The sequence below is a fragment of the Semicossyphus pulcher genome, unplaced genomic scaffold (genome assembly GCF_022749685.1).
Source record: "Semicossyphus pulcher isolate SPU_LCO1_2020_fin unplaced genomic scaffold, fSemPul1.0.p SCAF_11, whole genome shotgun sequence".
Taxonomy (NCBI): Eukaryota; Metazoa; Chordata; class Actinopteri; order Labriformes; family Labridae; genus Semicossyphus; species Semicossyphus pulcher.
The window spans coordinates 14,241,694-14,257,686 of record NW_027211615.1 but is presented as its reverse complement, the minus strand read 5'-3'; the positions used below and the strand labels follow the sequence as shown (position 1 = coordinate 14,257,686).

The 15,993-nt window shown below is 40.2% G+C and overlaps 1 protein-coding gene across 2 annotated transcripts in view; it reads right to left on the bottom strand.

Moving 5' to 3' along the window:
• The window catches only part of LOC138585362 (low density lipoprotein receptor adapter protein 1), a 49,378-nt gene extending 34,344 nt beyond the window's left edge, over window positions 1-15,034 (bottom strand). For both annotated transcript variants that reach the window (XM_069657675.1, XM_069657674.1), the window contains exon 1: window positions 14,868-15,034. In XM_069657675.1, coding sequence (XP_069513776.1) covers window positions 14,868-14,952 — 85 coding nt within the window. In that variant the 5' untranslated portion in view covers window positions 14,953-15,034. The remainder of the gene's footprint in view (window positions 1-14,867) is intronic.
• Between the last annotated feature and the right edge of the window lie 959 nt (window positions 15,035-15,993).

The window sequence follows — 15,993 nt, the reverse complement described above, 5'->3', positions numbered from 1 at the left end:
CATGAGCTTTTAGGGAGAGAGGCAGAAACCATCTGAAACTATGATGGATTTTGCTCCCTAATTCCTTCATTATGATCACTAACCCCCCAGAGCAGCCATCTGTTTGTTAGCCAGCAAATCGCTGTTTCATTTCAACTTTTCTGTGTGCGCCGAAAATCTTTTTTTAATAGATATTTCACTGAGCTCCATGTGATGTTTTCATATTCTGCTGCCAAACACTGTCACACAAAGACAAATGTTTGCAGAACCAATAAAATGGATGATTGAAATCCTTGAAAACTATGAACAGATTTAATTTGGTGTGTGTCTACATGCAACAAAAATCACGTCCTAGCACAGTGGAGTCATCAGTGTGCACACAGACGATTTCATTTAAGCTTTTATGTCATTTTCACTGACAGGAAAAATACCTCTGGGGTGAAATAATTCAGGTTTATGAATCAACTGTTTGCCCCAGAGGATTGTGGATCTTTGAATGTAATCCCCTTTTCACCAAGACCCCTCATTAATTGCTTTTAATTCACATTCCCTATCTGCTGATAATCATGATGATGATGTGAGTTATCTGGTAGTTTGTACAGCATGGCTGAGCAAATAGAGCCACTGCAAAGTCAGAGCTGTTCCAACAGTCTGGGAAAATGAAGACAGAAATGTGATTTTGATGAAACTAAACAAAACTAAACATGACCTAGCATAAATATGCTAACTGTAGCTGTTAGAAATACATGTTTAATGCTAAGGATAGAAGTTTTGGTAAGTTTTGCTTTCTTGCCAAAATGTATACGAGACGATCCATTTCACTTTCATGTCTGCATAGCCGCTAGCTAAACTTAGCACAAATAAGTTAGCTAGCTACGTAGCTAGCAATGGCTCTGTCAGAATGCACTTACTAACATAATATACCATGTTTGTTCAATCCAAACAAAATTTAATCTTACAGGGGTCTCTGGACAGAGCTAGCCTAGCTGTTTCACCATTTCCGGTCTTTGCTAACCTGAGCTGGGTGCTAGCTTTAGCTTTTAGCATAAAGACATGTAAGACGTTTTAATCCAACACTGAGCAAAATGTTAACAGTATTTTTAAACATGACAGGCTTTTCCTTAAACTACAGTTGGAAGCAGAGGTAAAAAATATTGTGTACTTGAAAACAAAAGCGGCTGTGTAATTTTTACATTAAAAAAATCCCAATTAATCATTACATGTCCCTGGAAGCATGACAGATGAGCCATGTGTGATAAGTGATTTATTAAAAAATGATAACCAAAACACAATTATAACTTGATGAAAGCCTTTCTTATGTCTTGAATGCTAATTCTCCTTTGACTGCAGTTATTATGCAAAACACAGGCCTCCACTGCTCCTCCATCAGGTCCTACAAAGGCTCTGTGAATCATTAATTAGACAGGATCAAACCAATCTTTCACATGCTGTAGTAAAGCAGCTTTATCGTCTCCACTCTAAGAAGCATGTTTTGTCCTCAGAGGTGTCCACAGAATGAAATGAGATTAGCAACAGGGTTATTTTGCGGGCAGGCATTATTACAAGCTATAAATTAAAAGTCAACACAGACGTTTGAGTTTTGTTCCTAAATGACTTCCTGTAGTCTATTTATAGCCGGCATCCCACAGGGAACATTGTGCTAATATTTGCTCCAGTCAGTGACAGTTGGTCGGTGTGATGCTGTGCAGGAGGACTGAGCCAGATAAGCACACAATCCTCGTTTTTCTTCTCCAGGATGAAGAACTCACAGTGAATGGTGGCACCACAATAACTGAAAATAACATTCACTTTGAGCCAGTAATGGTGTTTTCCCCCAGAGGAGGTAGCTTATATAGTGCTGGTGGGTACTGTAGCCTTGTTTGGTAATGACTGGGATGTCACAGCAGCAGCACTTTTGCAGTAAAGATGAGGTCATTAAGTAATTAAACAGAGTCTAAAACTAATTATTACTTCCTGCTTGGTAATTATTTTCAAAATAAAGGTTGCAAAAAGCCACCCTTAATTCACAAAGAGAACAATATTCACATGTTCTCTACATGACATGGCATTATGCTTTTAGTTTTAGAGGGCTTGACAAACTTTATTTGCACCATTACATAGTCGAGCCTTTCCAAGCGGTTCCCCAGAACAATGACAAAATGGTGGTTTGCTCAAATGCTTAAAAACAGCTTTTCCCTCCAATGTTTTAATTTGTATAGTGAGAAAGGTTACTTGCTCCCCTAAGCTTCACTGAACAATGAGGGTTTCAACTTTCAGCTTAACCCTTTGGTCTACACACCCAATTATTACTATGAAAATATAGATATTTTCCCCAGGAGTTGGTGGAGACCAAAACGGAGGTAAAAAAGAAGAACAAATACTGAACTTGCATTAGTCTATAGACACCTAAAAGCAGACTCCAAGCATACACACCATTAAGTACTTCAGTTGTCACACACAAGTAGCCAAAAAAAATCAATAAATACAGATTTAAAAAGACCCATTTATGTTTTTCGTGCATGAGCCTCTCATTGTGCAAATGATGTCTGCCTTTTAAAGAACTAAAAGCACAAGTCCTCTGACATTACTTTGCTGTGGTTGGGGAGATGGATAAGACATAGAAACCGTTTGACGTTGAAACAGGAAACCACAGTCTGCTCTCTGTGTCTTCACACCAGTCAACATTAGTTTCTTTACTCATGACCATGGTCATGTCCTTTCTTTAACCAAGAAATGTGTCCCTTAAGTTGAAGAAAGCCTTTAACAATAATGGTGTCAGATCAGAAAAAGCTCATGTTATGGGTCATTTGGGAGTTTACTGACAAACATCTATTTCACTGTGAGGACATGTCGCCCTCTCCGCTGTTAAATATGTGTTTTTGTTGTTTAGAAAAGCTTGTGTAAAGCCAGTTAAAAGCTCATTTATCTGCTTCACCATGCGCCAATTAATCAAACACAACAGAGCAGGAGGAGAGCTTGTTCGTTATACGGGCTGTTTACAATCTCCTGACAGTTATAGTTTATCATTGACTTTAGGTCATTAAGTATGGAGGGTGACTCGCACAGCAAATGCCCACTGAAAGTGCTTTGGATCATTTTTATTGAGTGGCTGAGCCGCCACTATTCCTGACATGTTGATGGTAAATTAAGATTTCCATCTGGGTCTGGAGTACTGGGGTCAATTTTTCTACTTAATGACCTGTTTGCATATTTCATCATACAATTTACACTTACATTCATAAAGCTGTCACTAAACGTAGAATACATTTTTAAAAAGAGTAAATGATGAGTTCAGGTTCATCTACATGTATGTTATGATGTTCACTCAGAGAATAATGCCAAAATAACACCACATTAACATAGAGGCACTTCCTTGCTGGAGGACTTTCCTCATGGCTATGTGTTCTTAAAGAATAATCGCTCAGCACCGTAGGATTGTTTTCATTAGCAATTCAAACAGGGCCTGATTTCCTCTCTGCAGATACTGATCACGTCTCCCTGGAGTCTGCTGGCTCCCATTTCAACATCTTCATCAGCTATAAATAGCTCCCCCAACAGGAATCCATTCATGAAACAATAGCTTTATATCTAATATTTTGTTCTCTATTGAAGGGTAAAACTGTGGCTCACTACAGAAAACCAGAATCATCTGGTTTCCCAACCCCCCCATCTCCCATCCATTATCACACCGAAGCAAAACAAGTCACCTCTGAGAGCTGCTGATCTAATCTGAGACAGTGTCTCTCTGAGCCCCTTTAATAGCTGAGGGCTTCCCACAGGAATCCCCCTCTAATGCGGTAGATCGCTTCGGACCCTCCCAGCTGAGTGATGGATGCTGGTCCGACACAGGCGGATACCTTGACCTCTCAGGTCTCTGGAGAATCAGATGTTATTAAAGGGGTAATCAGTGTGAGTGCTTGAGCTGTTTTATAAATGTACTAGGTATTTTTGTGCCCTAACTTAATATCAGTATGGAAGTTAGGATATCCGAGGCGGGGATCCTTTATTAAGTATATCCATTTTAAGACAAAAATGGGTCCAACGCTTTGTTATTGCCGTGATTGAACAGTGCTGTTTCAACTGATTGCTACTCGAATGAACATCAAACCTTTTTTAGAGCCTCTGCTGGCTGGATTTCCGCAGCCGGTTCATAAGAGGTGATTACAGATTATAGACTAAAAGAACAGAAGACTAAAACAAAGTTGTTGAAATTCAGGCCCTTGTATTCATGGCCTGACCTGATCAAAAGTTTCCATTTGTTTTACATTTTCCAGAAGCTTTTGAAGTCAATCATCACATGGATTAATAATTCATATCAAGATAATGAACAGAAATTGTTAAAAAAAAGTGGTTTAGTTGGAGTGGTTAAAGTGGTAATCTTGAAGATCTCAGTTTTGTTCTCTTTGGCGGCACCTGTGGCGATAAGCGGTAATTGCGGGAGCACACTTCCTGGTCGACGGTCGCTTTCCTTTTTAGACTGTTTGATCTGAGCGTCGAATTTGGGTTTTTTTTCTTTGGATTTCCACTTATTTTTGAAGTTGTATCTGTAGTCATCGATCTTTTCTTTGTTTGTTCAGCCATAGTAGATTACTGTTTACTCGCAACACTTGCAGAGACCGGAAAAGCAGCTGCTTAGCTCCGCCTACCCTCTCTGACAGACCAACCACTGCTGGCTGATGGAAAACACGTCACTAACTGGGCGCCGCTTGTGATTTTTTTCCGCGAATGTCACAACAGACACCCGGTCCATAATAACACTATATACTGCAAATGCATAATCCATGCAAATCCATAGACTCAATCTCCAATGTGTTACCTCATTCGGCGATAGATAACGACTTGAACAGACATTTATTTAAATGAAAGTCTTCTTGATTATTACTTTAAAGCATGCGCCCCATTTACAGCAGCCCGAGTTCAACTCCACCCCTCTACCCTTTTGCTGCATGTCACCCCCACTCTCTCTTCCCATATTTCCACCTCCATCCACTGTCCTATCTAACAAAGGCAAAAGGACAGAAACACAATCTTTAACAACATCAACAGCTCATTTCAATTTAATAATCGCAACCATAAAATCAAGATAGCCTCTACTTTTTTTTTTTGTCCTTTGTCTTGACCTGTACAAAAACGGTGTTTCTATACAGCGCTGAGCTACACAACCTTTCCATTTTCACTTTGACTGTACAAAGTTATTTTTAGTAGCCAGGGTACCTCGCCTCTCGGTGCTGAGCTCAGATGGGGACATGGTGTGTCAGAAACGGTGAGGGGAGTCTGAATTTTTCAGAGGAACAGAACAGGGAGATGGGATTTAGCTCTCCAGTGGAGGAGCAAGTTCAGCTGACACACACACACACGCACGTCTACAGGTATCTGCAGTACTTCTAATCTCTCCCTCTTTCTCTCACACACACACACACACACACACACACGCACCAACCAACATATTTACATTTGAAAACACTGAAAAGGAGTCTTACACCTGAGAGACAGCATCCCATCTTACAGACAGCTGCCAAACACCAAACAGAAAGAGTACTCAGAGGCAAGGACTTCACTTTACATGCTAAACAGGAAGCTAGGTTGTGTGTGTTTGTGTGTGTGTGTGTTGTTGGATTAGCATGAACAGGCAAATATCCCAAGATAGGGACTCTCCGTTTCCTTGTGTTGCATAATTCACTTTACTTCAGGGCAGGGAGGCTTGTTGGTGCTAAAAACAGCCCAGAGAGTTAGACTGCAGCGAGCAGCATAATCATGATGAGCTGTATATAAAAGTCTGATTCATGGGCTGGTGTTTATGGAGGTGAAACAGGACAGGAGGCCAGACATGTTTACGTCTATGTTCGGCTATGGGAGTGTAGGATGCCCTCATGGCCGTCAATTTTATACGGGTGAAAAGTGATAAAATTTTCTGTTAGATAACCTGAACATGGGAGTTACCGAACATATCTACCACTTACATCACATACTATATGTGGTGTCGGCCTTGAAAACCTTTTATACACTTAGCATAAAACAACTCTCGGGGGTCTCACAAAGAAAATCGATGTAGAATATGATGTGGAGCGGTTTTTAATAACATGAGGCCCGGGCTTAAAAATCAATATTTGTGGAGCGCAACTGTGAAGAAAATACACTCGCCGCTTCAAATATGACGGGATCAAGACAGCATGAGAAAGAGCGAAAAAATATCAGCATGAAAAATTTAATTCAGCATAAGAATATTGAGTTACTTCAGTCTAAGACATAACAAAATCAATACTGGAGTTAATTGTTGCCCCTGGAGGGTAACTTCAAAAGTAGCATTAGCAGTAAAGTTAACAACACAAACACCCCCTGATACCTGTAAGGCACACAAATCCTCGTTAAATCCTCCCTACTACCTACATTTGACTACAGAGCAACATCAGACCCCTCTCTTCAAAGTATCCCCAGCTAGAACATCCTCCGTTATCCTTAAAGCACGAGGAAGAATTAAGGTGAATCTCCTCGGCACATTGGGGATTTTAAGGCATTAATACAGACACAAGAGTTGCGGAATAAAGGACAGATGGGCTCCCCGCTAAGCTTTGACTTAACCAAGACCTATGACAGAAAAAAGAAATGAAGCATTATTAAATTTCAAAAACACCAACGGCAACCCGCAGGATTATAAATACAAGACGACAAGTGCAACAAGAGGAGAGATTAGCGGAGTGAAGCACTTGTCGACCCAGCGTGAGGTAGAGTAGCGCTGTGCTCACCTGCTCAAACAAACTAGAGGATAATAAATGCTGCCGTTTCATGTAACACAAACCAAGCATGTTTTGTGTCACAAAATCCTAAATACACAACATGAAATATGAGCTCTACTATTTACTTACAGACCAGGAAGGTATAAAAATGGAGACTGACAAAACCAAGTGTCCAGAGCTAAAGCTAGAGGCTACTAGCATGCTATCATGCTCACAGTGACAGTGGTAACATGCTGAGTTTTAGCAGGTAGAATGTTTACCATTTTCACTTTATAAGTTTACAGCGTTAGTATGCTAATATTTGCTAATTAGCGCTAAAAACTAAGTAACCTAAGGTTACTAACAACTGACAGTATTCACACAGCAGCCATTTTCCCTCGGACATCATGCTCTGAGTGGGATGCTCAGTTGCTGTCAGAATGTCGTAGTCCAGGTTGCAAGTTGTATAAATTTGGGATTTTTAACAATTTTAAGAATTTCAACACTTCTTCAATGGTCAGCGGATGAAAAGACAGTGAAGAGTGAGAATTGGAGGGATCTAGCCATATTTTGAGGTAAAACAACATATTTGAAAACCTGTAAGCTACAGCCAGGCAACAGCTAATGTTAGCATTCAGCCACGTTCTACCTAATATATATAACAGATAGCCAGGAAGTGGCTAGAAGCTACTATTAATGTTGGTAGACATTACCTAATATAACAGGAAAGGTGTAAATTCCTAGTTGGCGTGATGTTAGCATTGCATTTACATCTAATCTAAGAATAAGCTAGAATAAGCTATCAGCTAACAGTAGCTAATAGATAATCAAACATTTTTTAACTTGACATATGGCCAAATGTAACACCAGATTTCCATTGTCAATTGTCTACTGTATAATGTTGTATCTTCTCAATATTTATTTTTTTTAAAGATTATGTTTTTGTGGCTTCACGTGGTGCAGTGGTTAGCACTGTCGCCTCAAGGCTATGAGCTTCTTAGTTCAAATCCTGGTTCTGACACAGGTAGCTGCATCGAGGACTGGGCCTTTGTACATGGGACCCCCAATTTAACCGTTGAGCTAAACCTGCGCCCCTATCAATTGTCTTTTCAGTTGTTGATCAATCGGGAAGCAGTGAAAATGTAACAATTTGTCAGATTTATTTTTATACAACCTGCAGCCCGATACACAGCAGCACAACATTATAACAGCAGATGAGCTTCCCCACCCTGAGCATGACGTCAGAGGAAAATGGCTGTTGGATGAATATGGTGAGTACTGAGGGTGACTTATGCGTCTTTTAAACCGGTTTAATTGCAATGCATCATATAGCTGCTGAGATATTTCAGTACAGGCCACAGTGGAGGGTTGACTGACAGACACGTTACCATACTTAAAGCTCTGCTGCTAGCATGACTAAAGATGACACGAGTTATAGGGAGTTTGAAATTAGAAGAGAATAATGATTATACATCATTTAATGTCAGAGACACAAAATAGGATATAATGAAAAAAGGCTGTCATGAAAATGTGAATAAAGTTCCACAGAAAGGAAACTAAGTGGAGAAAAGTCGTGAGCCTGTCTGAGCAGAGCTGTCACAGAGTTAGCTGTGCTTTTGACAATAATCCAACTAATCACACTGTCAAAAGAGAACTACATGAGCTAAATCCCCCAACAAAGTGGAGAGAGTCAAAAGGTCACGCAGTCTCACAAAAACCTCTCTGGTTTTATTCACACAACTAAATAAAACTGCATTTAAACATAATACCCAATGAGTCATTCTGCTAAATTATTCAAAAGTGCTGGCTCAGGTTATTAAGTACTTTTTGACGGTGAAATGAACTGATTTCTTTCAGGCAGCTTCACCAATGAAACAGTAGTGGACAAGTAGTTCCTCTAGTCTACAGACGACTGCAGAAATCCTGATAATCCAATAACTGTGAGCTTTTCGAGTCGTGAATTGAAAAGACCCTGAGGGATACACGACGGGTTTAAATAACTTGAATCATGTATGTGATACAAGCAGTACCTTGACTTTAGCAGCTTTTGATCTTAGAAATACGAAATCCATTTGACAGGTAACTTTCCCCCAAAGCATCCTCCATGAAAACTCATTAGCAGCACTTTATCATCTTATCTACGCTCACACTGTGACTGGAGTGTGTGAGCGTGAATTATGCAGAGTGTAGGTGTGAAATCTGCTCTGTTTAATCACCGACTGACACACAGAAGCGCAGCTAAGAGCACATATTGGCTTAAATGACTGTGTGTATTCTTCATGGACCCTGGTTAGCGCGAGGTGCAATAACAGTGTTTCTTATTTGAGCACAACTGGAGACAGTGGACCACAAGTTTATAAAGACAACAAAAAATCTTAACTGTTCCCTTTAACTTCTGGATTCACTACTTCAGATACAGTGTATGAGAGTACACACACTGTTTAGATGATGTGAACACGGTAACCAACTAATATTGGAAATACTTGAGATTTAACTGTTTTAATACAACCGTAGCATCGAATACTCTGCCTCCTAAAAACTTAAACAGTATACTTTCTGTAAGTCCAACACAGCTTCGTGTTTCTTAGTCTCTACTGTTTGTCTGTCTCGTAGTGCACAAGTGTGTGCGGGTATTGCTGTAACAGAGCATTGCTGTAAAGGTCACGTACTGTATGCAAATTCAACCTTTACTGTAGATATCATCTTAAATAAATCAGGGGCCTGACACCTGGAAGCAGAGCATCCAGGCAATGTTGAGGCTATGCAAACTAGAAACAGTAGTTAGTCTGAGGATTGACCAGACGGAGTTAACCAGGAATTTAAACAATAGTCGTATTTTAGTGATGTAAGCAACTAGAGCTGAAACAACTCATCAATTCATCGATTAATTAGCAAATACTTTTCCCAGCAAATATTGTAAAATATGCCAAAAATTCTGTTCCTAAAATTATGTTGAAAATGATACAAACAAAAATAAATGTTTCCTTTGTTTTAAGTCAGTGTTAATTGAATTTTGTCCAACAAACAATTGATCAAGTAATTTAAAATGGTCGACAGATTAACTAATAATGAATGTAAGACAATAACATTCACCTCCATAGTTTTGTGGCAGCAGAAAATTCAGAAATTAAATATCAAATACGAAAAAAAACCAACAAATAATGGGCGGATAAAGACAAAAATATCTGCTTGACTGGATTCCATAGTGCTGGTGGGATGTTATGGTTACTGTAATTTGGGTGAAATCTCTAAATGAATGTGCTTCTTAGTTTACACAGCTGTAATGTGTTTGTTAATCCAAACAGCATTTCTGACACTTTAATTTTGCATCACAACACAAACCAGACGCTCCATCAGACCCCAATTATCACCCCCTCATCTTTTCAATTGAAAGCAAAGGAATCCCCCATTATCATCCTCGCACTAATCCCAGCCATCATCCCTCTCAGTCTTAATATACCGCTGACATCCCCTCTATCATCGCTCCTCCTCCCGTTGCCTCTGCTCGTCTTCCTCTGCGCTGCTGTGCCCCTGACTCATGGGTAACTGAGTCTTAACGAGCCATCGGGAGATAATTGCTCCTCGAGGGTCAGTGCTAACTGACACCACTGCCTCCTGCACGCCATTCAGACCAGCCCCTGTCAGGTTTAATAGAACTGCAGGCTGGACTCACTGCCAGGGCTCGCAACCAGTCAAGCTAATGACTGGTGAGTCCACTAATTTCAGATAAAGCTCTGTATGGACTGCACAGCTCAGTAGAACAAACTGCATTTCCTGATATTTTCCTAAAGCGTGCACAGAAGCACTTGTGATGTGTTCAAGCGCTAAATGAAGCTAGACGTTTTCAGCTTTTCCTTTGATATTGAGCTTTGCAGCAGAAGCCAGCTTTGATATTTACAACACTAACATCATTACAAAAACCCAAGGACACAGTCTTGCTGGATTTAACCGAGTCTGTCCCAAAGCTACACCATTTCCAATTCAGCCTGTAAAGCACGAACGTCCTTGGTGCCAAGGGCAAGTGTGTGTGACTTCTGAGATACAGAAAGGTCTTTACTGCTGCTCTGTGACGTGATCCAAGGGGATGGCTCGTACTCCAGGCACATGCTGTGTCCTCTGCCGTCCTGCCAGTGGCTCTGACCCCAACAGATGACAGCCAACGGCCACGAGGGCCGACGGGGAAGTGCTGTACATGTCAGTGCTGAACTGAGGACTGGCTTCATGCATGTGCAGAAATAGGTCGTTTTCTGTTAGAAAGCTGGAGTGGAAATTATAATACTTCCTTGTTGAAAGAGTGCCTCTTAACATGCAATCTATATCTTAATACAGTAAGCCATCATCCTGGATTTGACTTGCTTATCATGCCCACTGTGTGTGTCGTCCAGAGGCTGTACAAACACAGAAGAAGAGATTGGTTATATTAATTCGTTGTCACAAGTGCTAATGGATCAGTCACTTGTACGCTGTCAGCAGAATAATAATCTTGTGTGGACCATTTATATCTTGTTAAAGAGCGGGCTACCTTACACAGAGCCATGAGTATCTACAGTGTATTGAAGATGAAGATCCAGGTGTACTTTTTAACCAATTTCAGACATCAGAAATATAACTTTAAAGATATAATCTCGATGATTTCCACTTAAATAAATGTCTGTTAAGTCACTATCTATCGCCGAATGAGGTAACACAATGGTGATTGAGCCTATGGCCCACTGATGAAAGCCTTTGCATTTGCAGTATATAGTATTAATACGGGCTCGGTGTCTGTGGCGACTTTCGCGGAAAAAAACACAAGCGGCGTCCAGTTAGTGACACGTTTTCCATCACCCAGCAGTGGTTGGTCTGCCAGAGAGGGTAGGCGGAGCTAAGCGGCTGATTTTCCGGTCTCTGCAAGTGTTGCGAGTAAACAGTAATCTACTATGGCTGAACAAACAAAGAAAAGATCGATGACTACAGATACAACTTCAACAATAAGTGAAAATACAAAGAAAAGGAAACAAATTCGACGCTCAGATGAAGGCAAACAGTCTGAAAAGGAAAGCGACCGTCAGCGAGGAAAATCAAGAGTTACAACCGGAGCCAACCGTGGACGTCCGCTTATTGCCATTAGAGGCGTCAAAGAGAACGAGCATGAAATCTTCAAGATTGAACCTTTAAGTTATAGGTCAGACTTTTAATATTAGCTTGATGCTGTTTTAGCTAATTCTATACATCTCCACAAGGCAAAATAATCCATCTTTTCAACTGCTTTAACCTCCTTAACAACTTTTAGTTGTCACATTTGCAGACTTTGTCTGTCTCTTCCCCTCTTGTATTGTTCATTAACGGTGATAGATAAGTGAGTAAATTATGAAACTGCGCTAATAAAGCAAAGAGGACATGCAATTTATCTCCATTTTATCTCAACATTGACCTTGCTGCTGCAGCCTGTCATTACCCTTATAGCCCTCAAGTCAGACTTGTGCTTTGTCGGATATGTTACAGAAAGGTCACTTGATCTGACCCACTAAAATTGCTTTTATATACGAGTGAATCCGACGCTCATTCGGGTATAATTCAGACATTAGACTGACATGTGAAACACCATTATTGTAAGGAGGTGCGTGTCTAAAAGAAGCCTTTGGGATGAACAAAGTGTTGGTCAAGGGCAAGTTAGCAGAAAGGTCAAGTGCTAAACCAAATGTATCATACAAGTGTGTTTAACCAAAGCTTTTTCTATGTGCTTAAGAGTGGCGCTTCCCTCTTATGATCCAATCAAAGGCTTCTATCTCATCTCACCTTAACAGTCTCATTTAAAACAAAGCACTAATACTTAAACACTGATTGTTTGCCATATAAAACACCTGATCTTTCAACAGAGCCTTTAATGCACTGATGGTGATTTATTATGCTATAGATTTTCCATTACATGACTGAGTACTTACATTATGCCTCTGCATAATCTCACTATTAAACAACTCTGTAAGGAAACAACTTATTTGTACATTGCCATTCACTGATTGTATTAAACAAAATCCACTTTACATTCTGCTTGAAATTTCTCCTTGTCAGACAGGACACAGATAATTAATCCCTCTTTTTTTTTAACTTTACTCACACCTAATTTGCAGCTGCAATGTTGCCTTATTTGCATGCCGACAGCCAGCTTTGTCGCAGTGCCACACGCTGGCATACAGACGCTGTCCTCTCTCCAAATTGCCTGCTAAGTAGCTTCTGGACATGAGCAGTCACCCCGTCTGTGTGTGCTGCTTGCGACTGCTGTGTTCACGTTTTTTCCAGCCTGATTCCTCTGGTGTCTCTCAGACACAAACTGCTTCTGTCATCAAGCAGCTGGATTCTGCTCTGATCATTCTGCTCTTTCTTGCCTCTCTCTTTCTGACGTCAACAACAGTAAGAGAAGAAAGGCGCAAAGCAGAGTCTCTGAAGAACAATATGACACAGACAATATCTTTTATATAGTCGCCATGATGATGAAACAGCGAGTATGGTCTGCACAATGTTTGCAAAATATATCCAAAGTTTTGATCCATCAGCCATCAAGAGTCTAAACTATTTAAGACAACCTGTCCCTTAACGTTTATATCGTGTGCTCAAACCCAGAAACGCAACAGATCCGGAGCCATTTGTGAGACTCATTAAAGCCCCAGTCCGATTAGAAAACTTTTAAATCCACTCATTACTCAATAATTCATGTAAAACACTTCCTAGAGAGAGCAGAGACACCGGGTACATTCTCCTGGCTGTGAAATTCATCAGTCATGTTTAATGGAAGCTGGCATGGGCAGCTGATTATTCACCAAGTGGGAATCCAGGATGAGGCAAAAGCAGCATGCCGGCGTTTATGGCAGTGAGGAGCTCGCAGGCGATGTAGCTGCAGGGAGGGAGCGTTCAAGACAACACTTCACACATCGGTGAGGCAGCAGAGCTGCAGGCAGCAGAGCAGCCCCTCACTGTCTGCTGTCACTGATGTAGTGACGAGGTTCGCTGCTCTGACCCTTCACTCAGCGCTCACAGCCTCCTGTACTTCACACTGTAGTAACCCGGGAGAAAGAATACACATTCTGCATAATACATACTGAATTGTTTGAAAAACTGAGAGGGAATAATGCAATATTTTCAAGCACTGGTTGTTATTTGGTTGTGTTTTATCTATCTATCTATTCATCGTATCTCCATGGAGTAAAAACACCCTTGAAAGCATAAAGTTTACTTTAAAAGGCAGCATGTTTTATATTGTCTTGATTGTATTGCGGAAAAAATGTGCATGTAAGAGATGTCTATCAAGTGGCAGTGTCATGTGTGAACTACCTCGATATTGTACCAAAGACACTGTATTCACTGTATTACCAATACCATTATTGGGGCTAAGTGAAATGTTCCTACTCTAGTATATTTATCTGTTATTGTTTTGAGATTTGAGTTTAAGATTAGTAGCTACATTTTTAATTTAAGGGCTTTAGCAAATAATTGTTTTCATAATCATTAATGTTTATTTGTTAACTTATTTACACTATAAAATGTATAACAAAGACAGATATGCCCAACACAAGTTACATGATTCATTGATGAAGTCTTCAAATGTCTTGTTTTGTCCGATTAAAAGTCGAAAATTTCTCAAATATTTAATTAAAAATTATATAAAAACTACAATATGCAATTTCTCAGATGTTAGTAGCTGTAAACAGCCAACACTTGCAATGTGTTCCTCAATAATCAATTGGGAAGATGAATTGACGATAAAAACTCTTGCAGATTAATTTTCTGTGGATTCACTAATCGATTATTCGGCTAACTTCCGGTGTCCGTTCGCTGGTTTTTATCCATGATATTTGTTTTTAGACAAAATGACATCTAGCAGTGGGACGTGCTTATGCGGAAGTAAAACAAAGCAATAACAACTGAGACTGAGCTACTCAATACTACATAAGAAGCTACAGCTGTATTTGTACACCTTTTTACAGAAACGCAATAGTACATTAAGCTCAGACAGATTTGGCAACAAGACAAACAAAAGCTCTCGAGGAAGAAACACAACAGTCCGTCAGCAGCCAGAGGCACACACTGTCCTTCTTTTCCCTCTCTTGATACCTCTAACTGCCTTTGCTACATCGCCAAAAAATCTTTACAACATTGTACCTAATCCAAACATTTAAACACACTCGTCGTCTCACTTACTTTCGTGCTTTGAAGTTCCCCATGTGTGCCGCGGGACTCCGGGGCTCTTGATAATCGCTCTGCCGGCGGATTTGAGGGCATCCATCCCGAGGTGTGTCTGCTCTCCGGCAGGTGGATTCCCCAGTCTCCGGACCACAGCAGGGGCAAATACAGCAGGCTGGGCTCGACGGCGGATGCACCAAAGAGGAGAACACGGCGAAGAGGAAGCTCCAGTGATACAAGTTCCCACCCTGAAAGGCTGTCGTTTGCTCTCCACTCACAGACTGATAACCAGCACGTGCACCTACTGCACCGCTGCCAAAGTTGAGGGCGTGTCCTTCCAACCTTGATAAGCTCACAGTCACCAAGCGCCCTAGTGCTCCAGTCTGAGGACCTAAATGAAAGATCATTACAGTGTGCAGTAAAGGAGTCACTAATGAGTTTATGGCTAATGAGCTTTTAATTGCTTTTTCTTGTACAGTAGTTTGTGTGGTTTATTGACCTGTGGTTGATGCACTATCTGCGCCAAGTTTTTGTTCTTGAAAAGGCTGTATTATCCCTTTAATATTTCTCTCCTGCACCAGAGATAACACGCTATTGTTGTTTTTTTATTAACTTGTTACAAACTAGGATAAGCTCTTTCTGCCATTTTTCCCAATATTCCCCTGGTTGTTTAGGTGGGTATACGATATCTGATTTAAAACAACCAGTATTAAAAAGTATGCTACATGTATGGACTTTGAATTTCATGTTAGAGGATACGTTTAATTCTACTTTAGCCTACTTTTACACTGCGTTTCACAGGCAAATACTGAATTTTATACTATGGTTAGGCTACTACTAGATATTTTACACTTTCTAATGAATATTACACAATTATGATGTATAATTAGAACTTAAAATAAGACCTCATAGAGAGTAATCCAAGTGGTATTAGCTTAACAAGTAGAAATATTAAAGTGATGTAGACATTATGCATAACTAACGAGCTTGTACAAATTAGTTTAATGTTTATGTAGGCTTGTAGTTTTAAGTTTAATGTTTATGTAGGCTTGTAGTTTTTAACATTTAATGTTTAATACTTGTACATAGAGAGCGAAGTTAAACCAGAGTCACATTCCTTGTAAGCATACATATCTGGCCAATA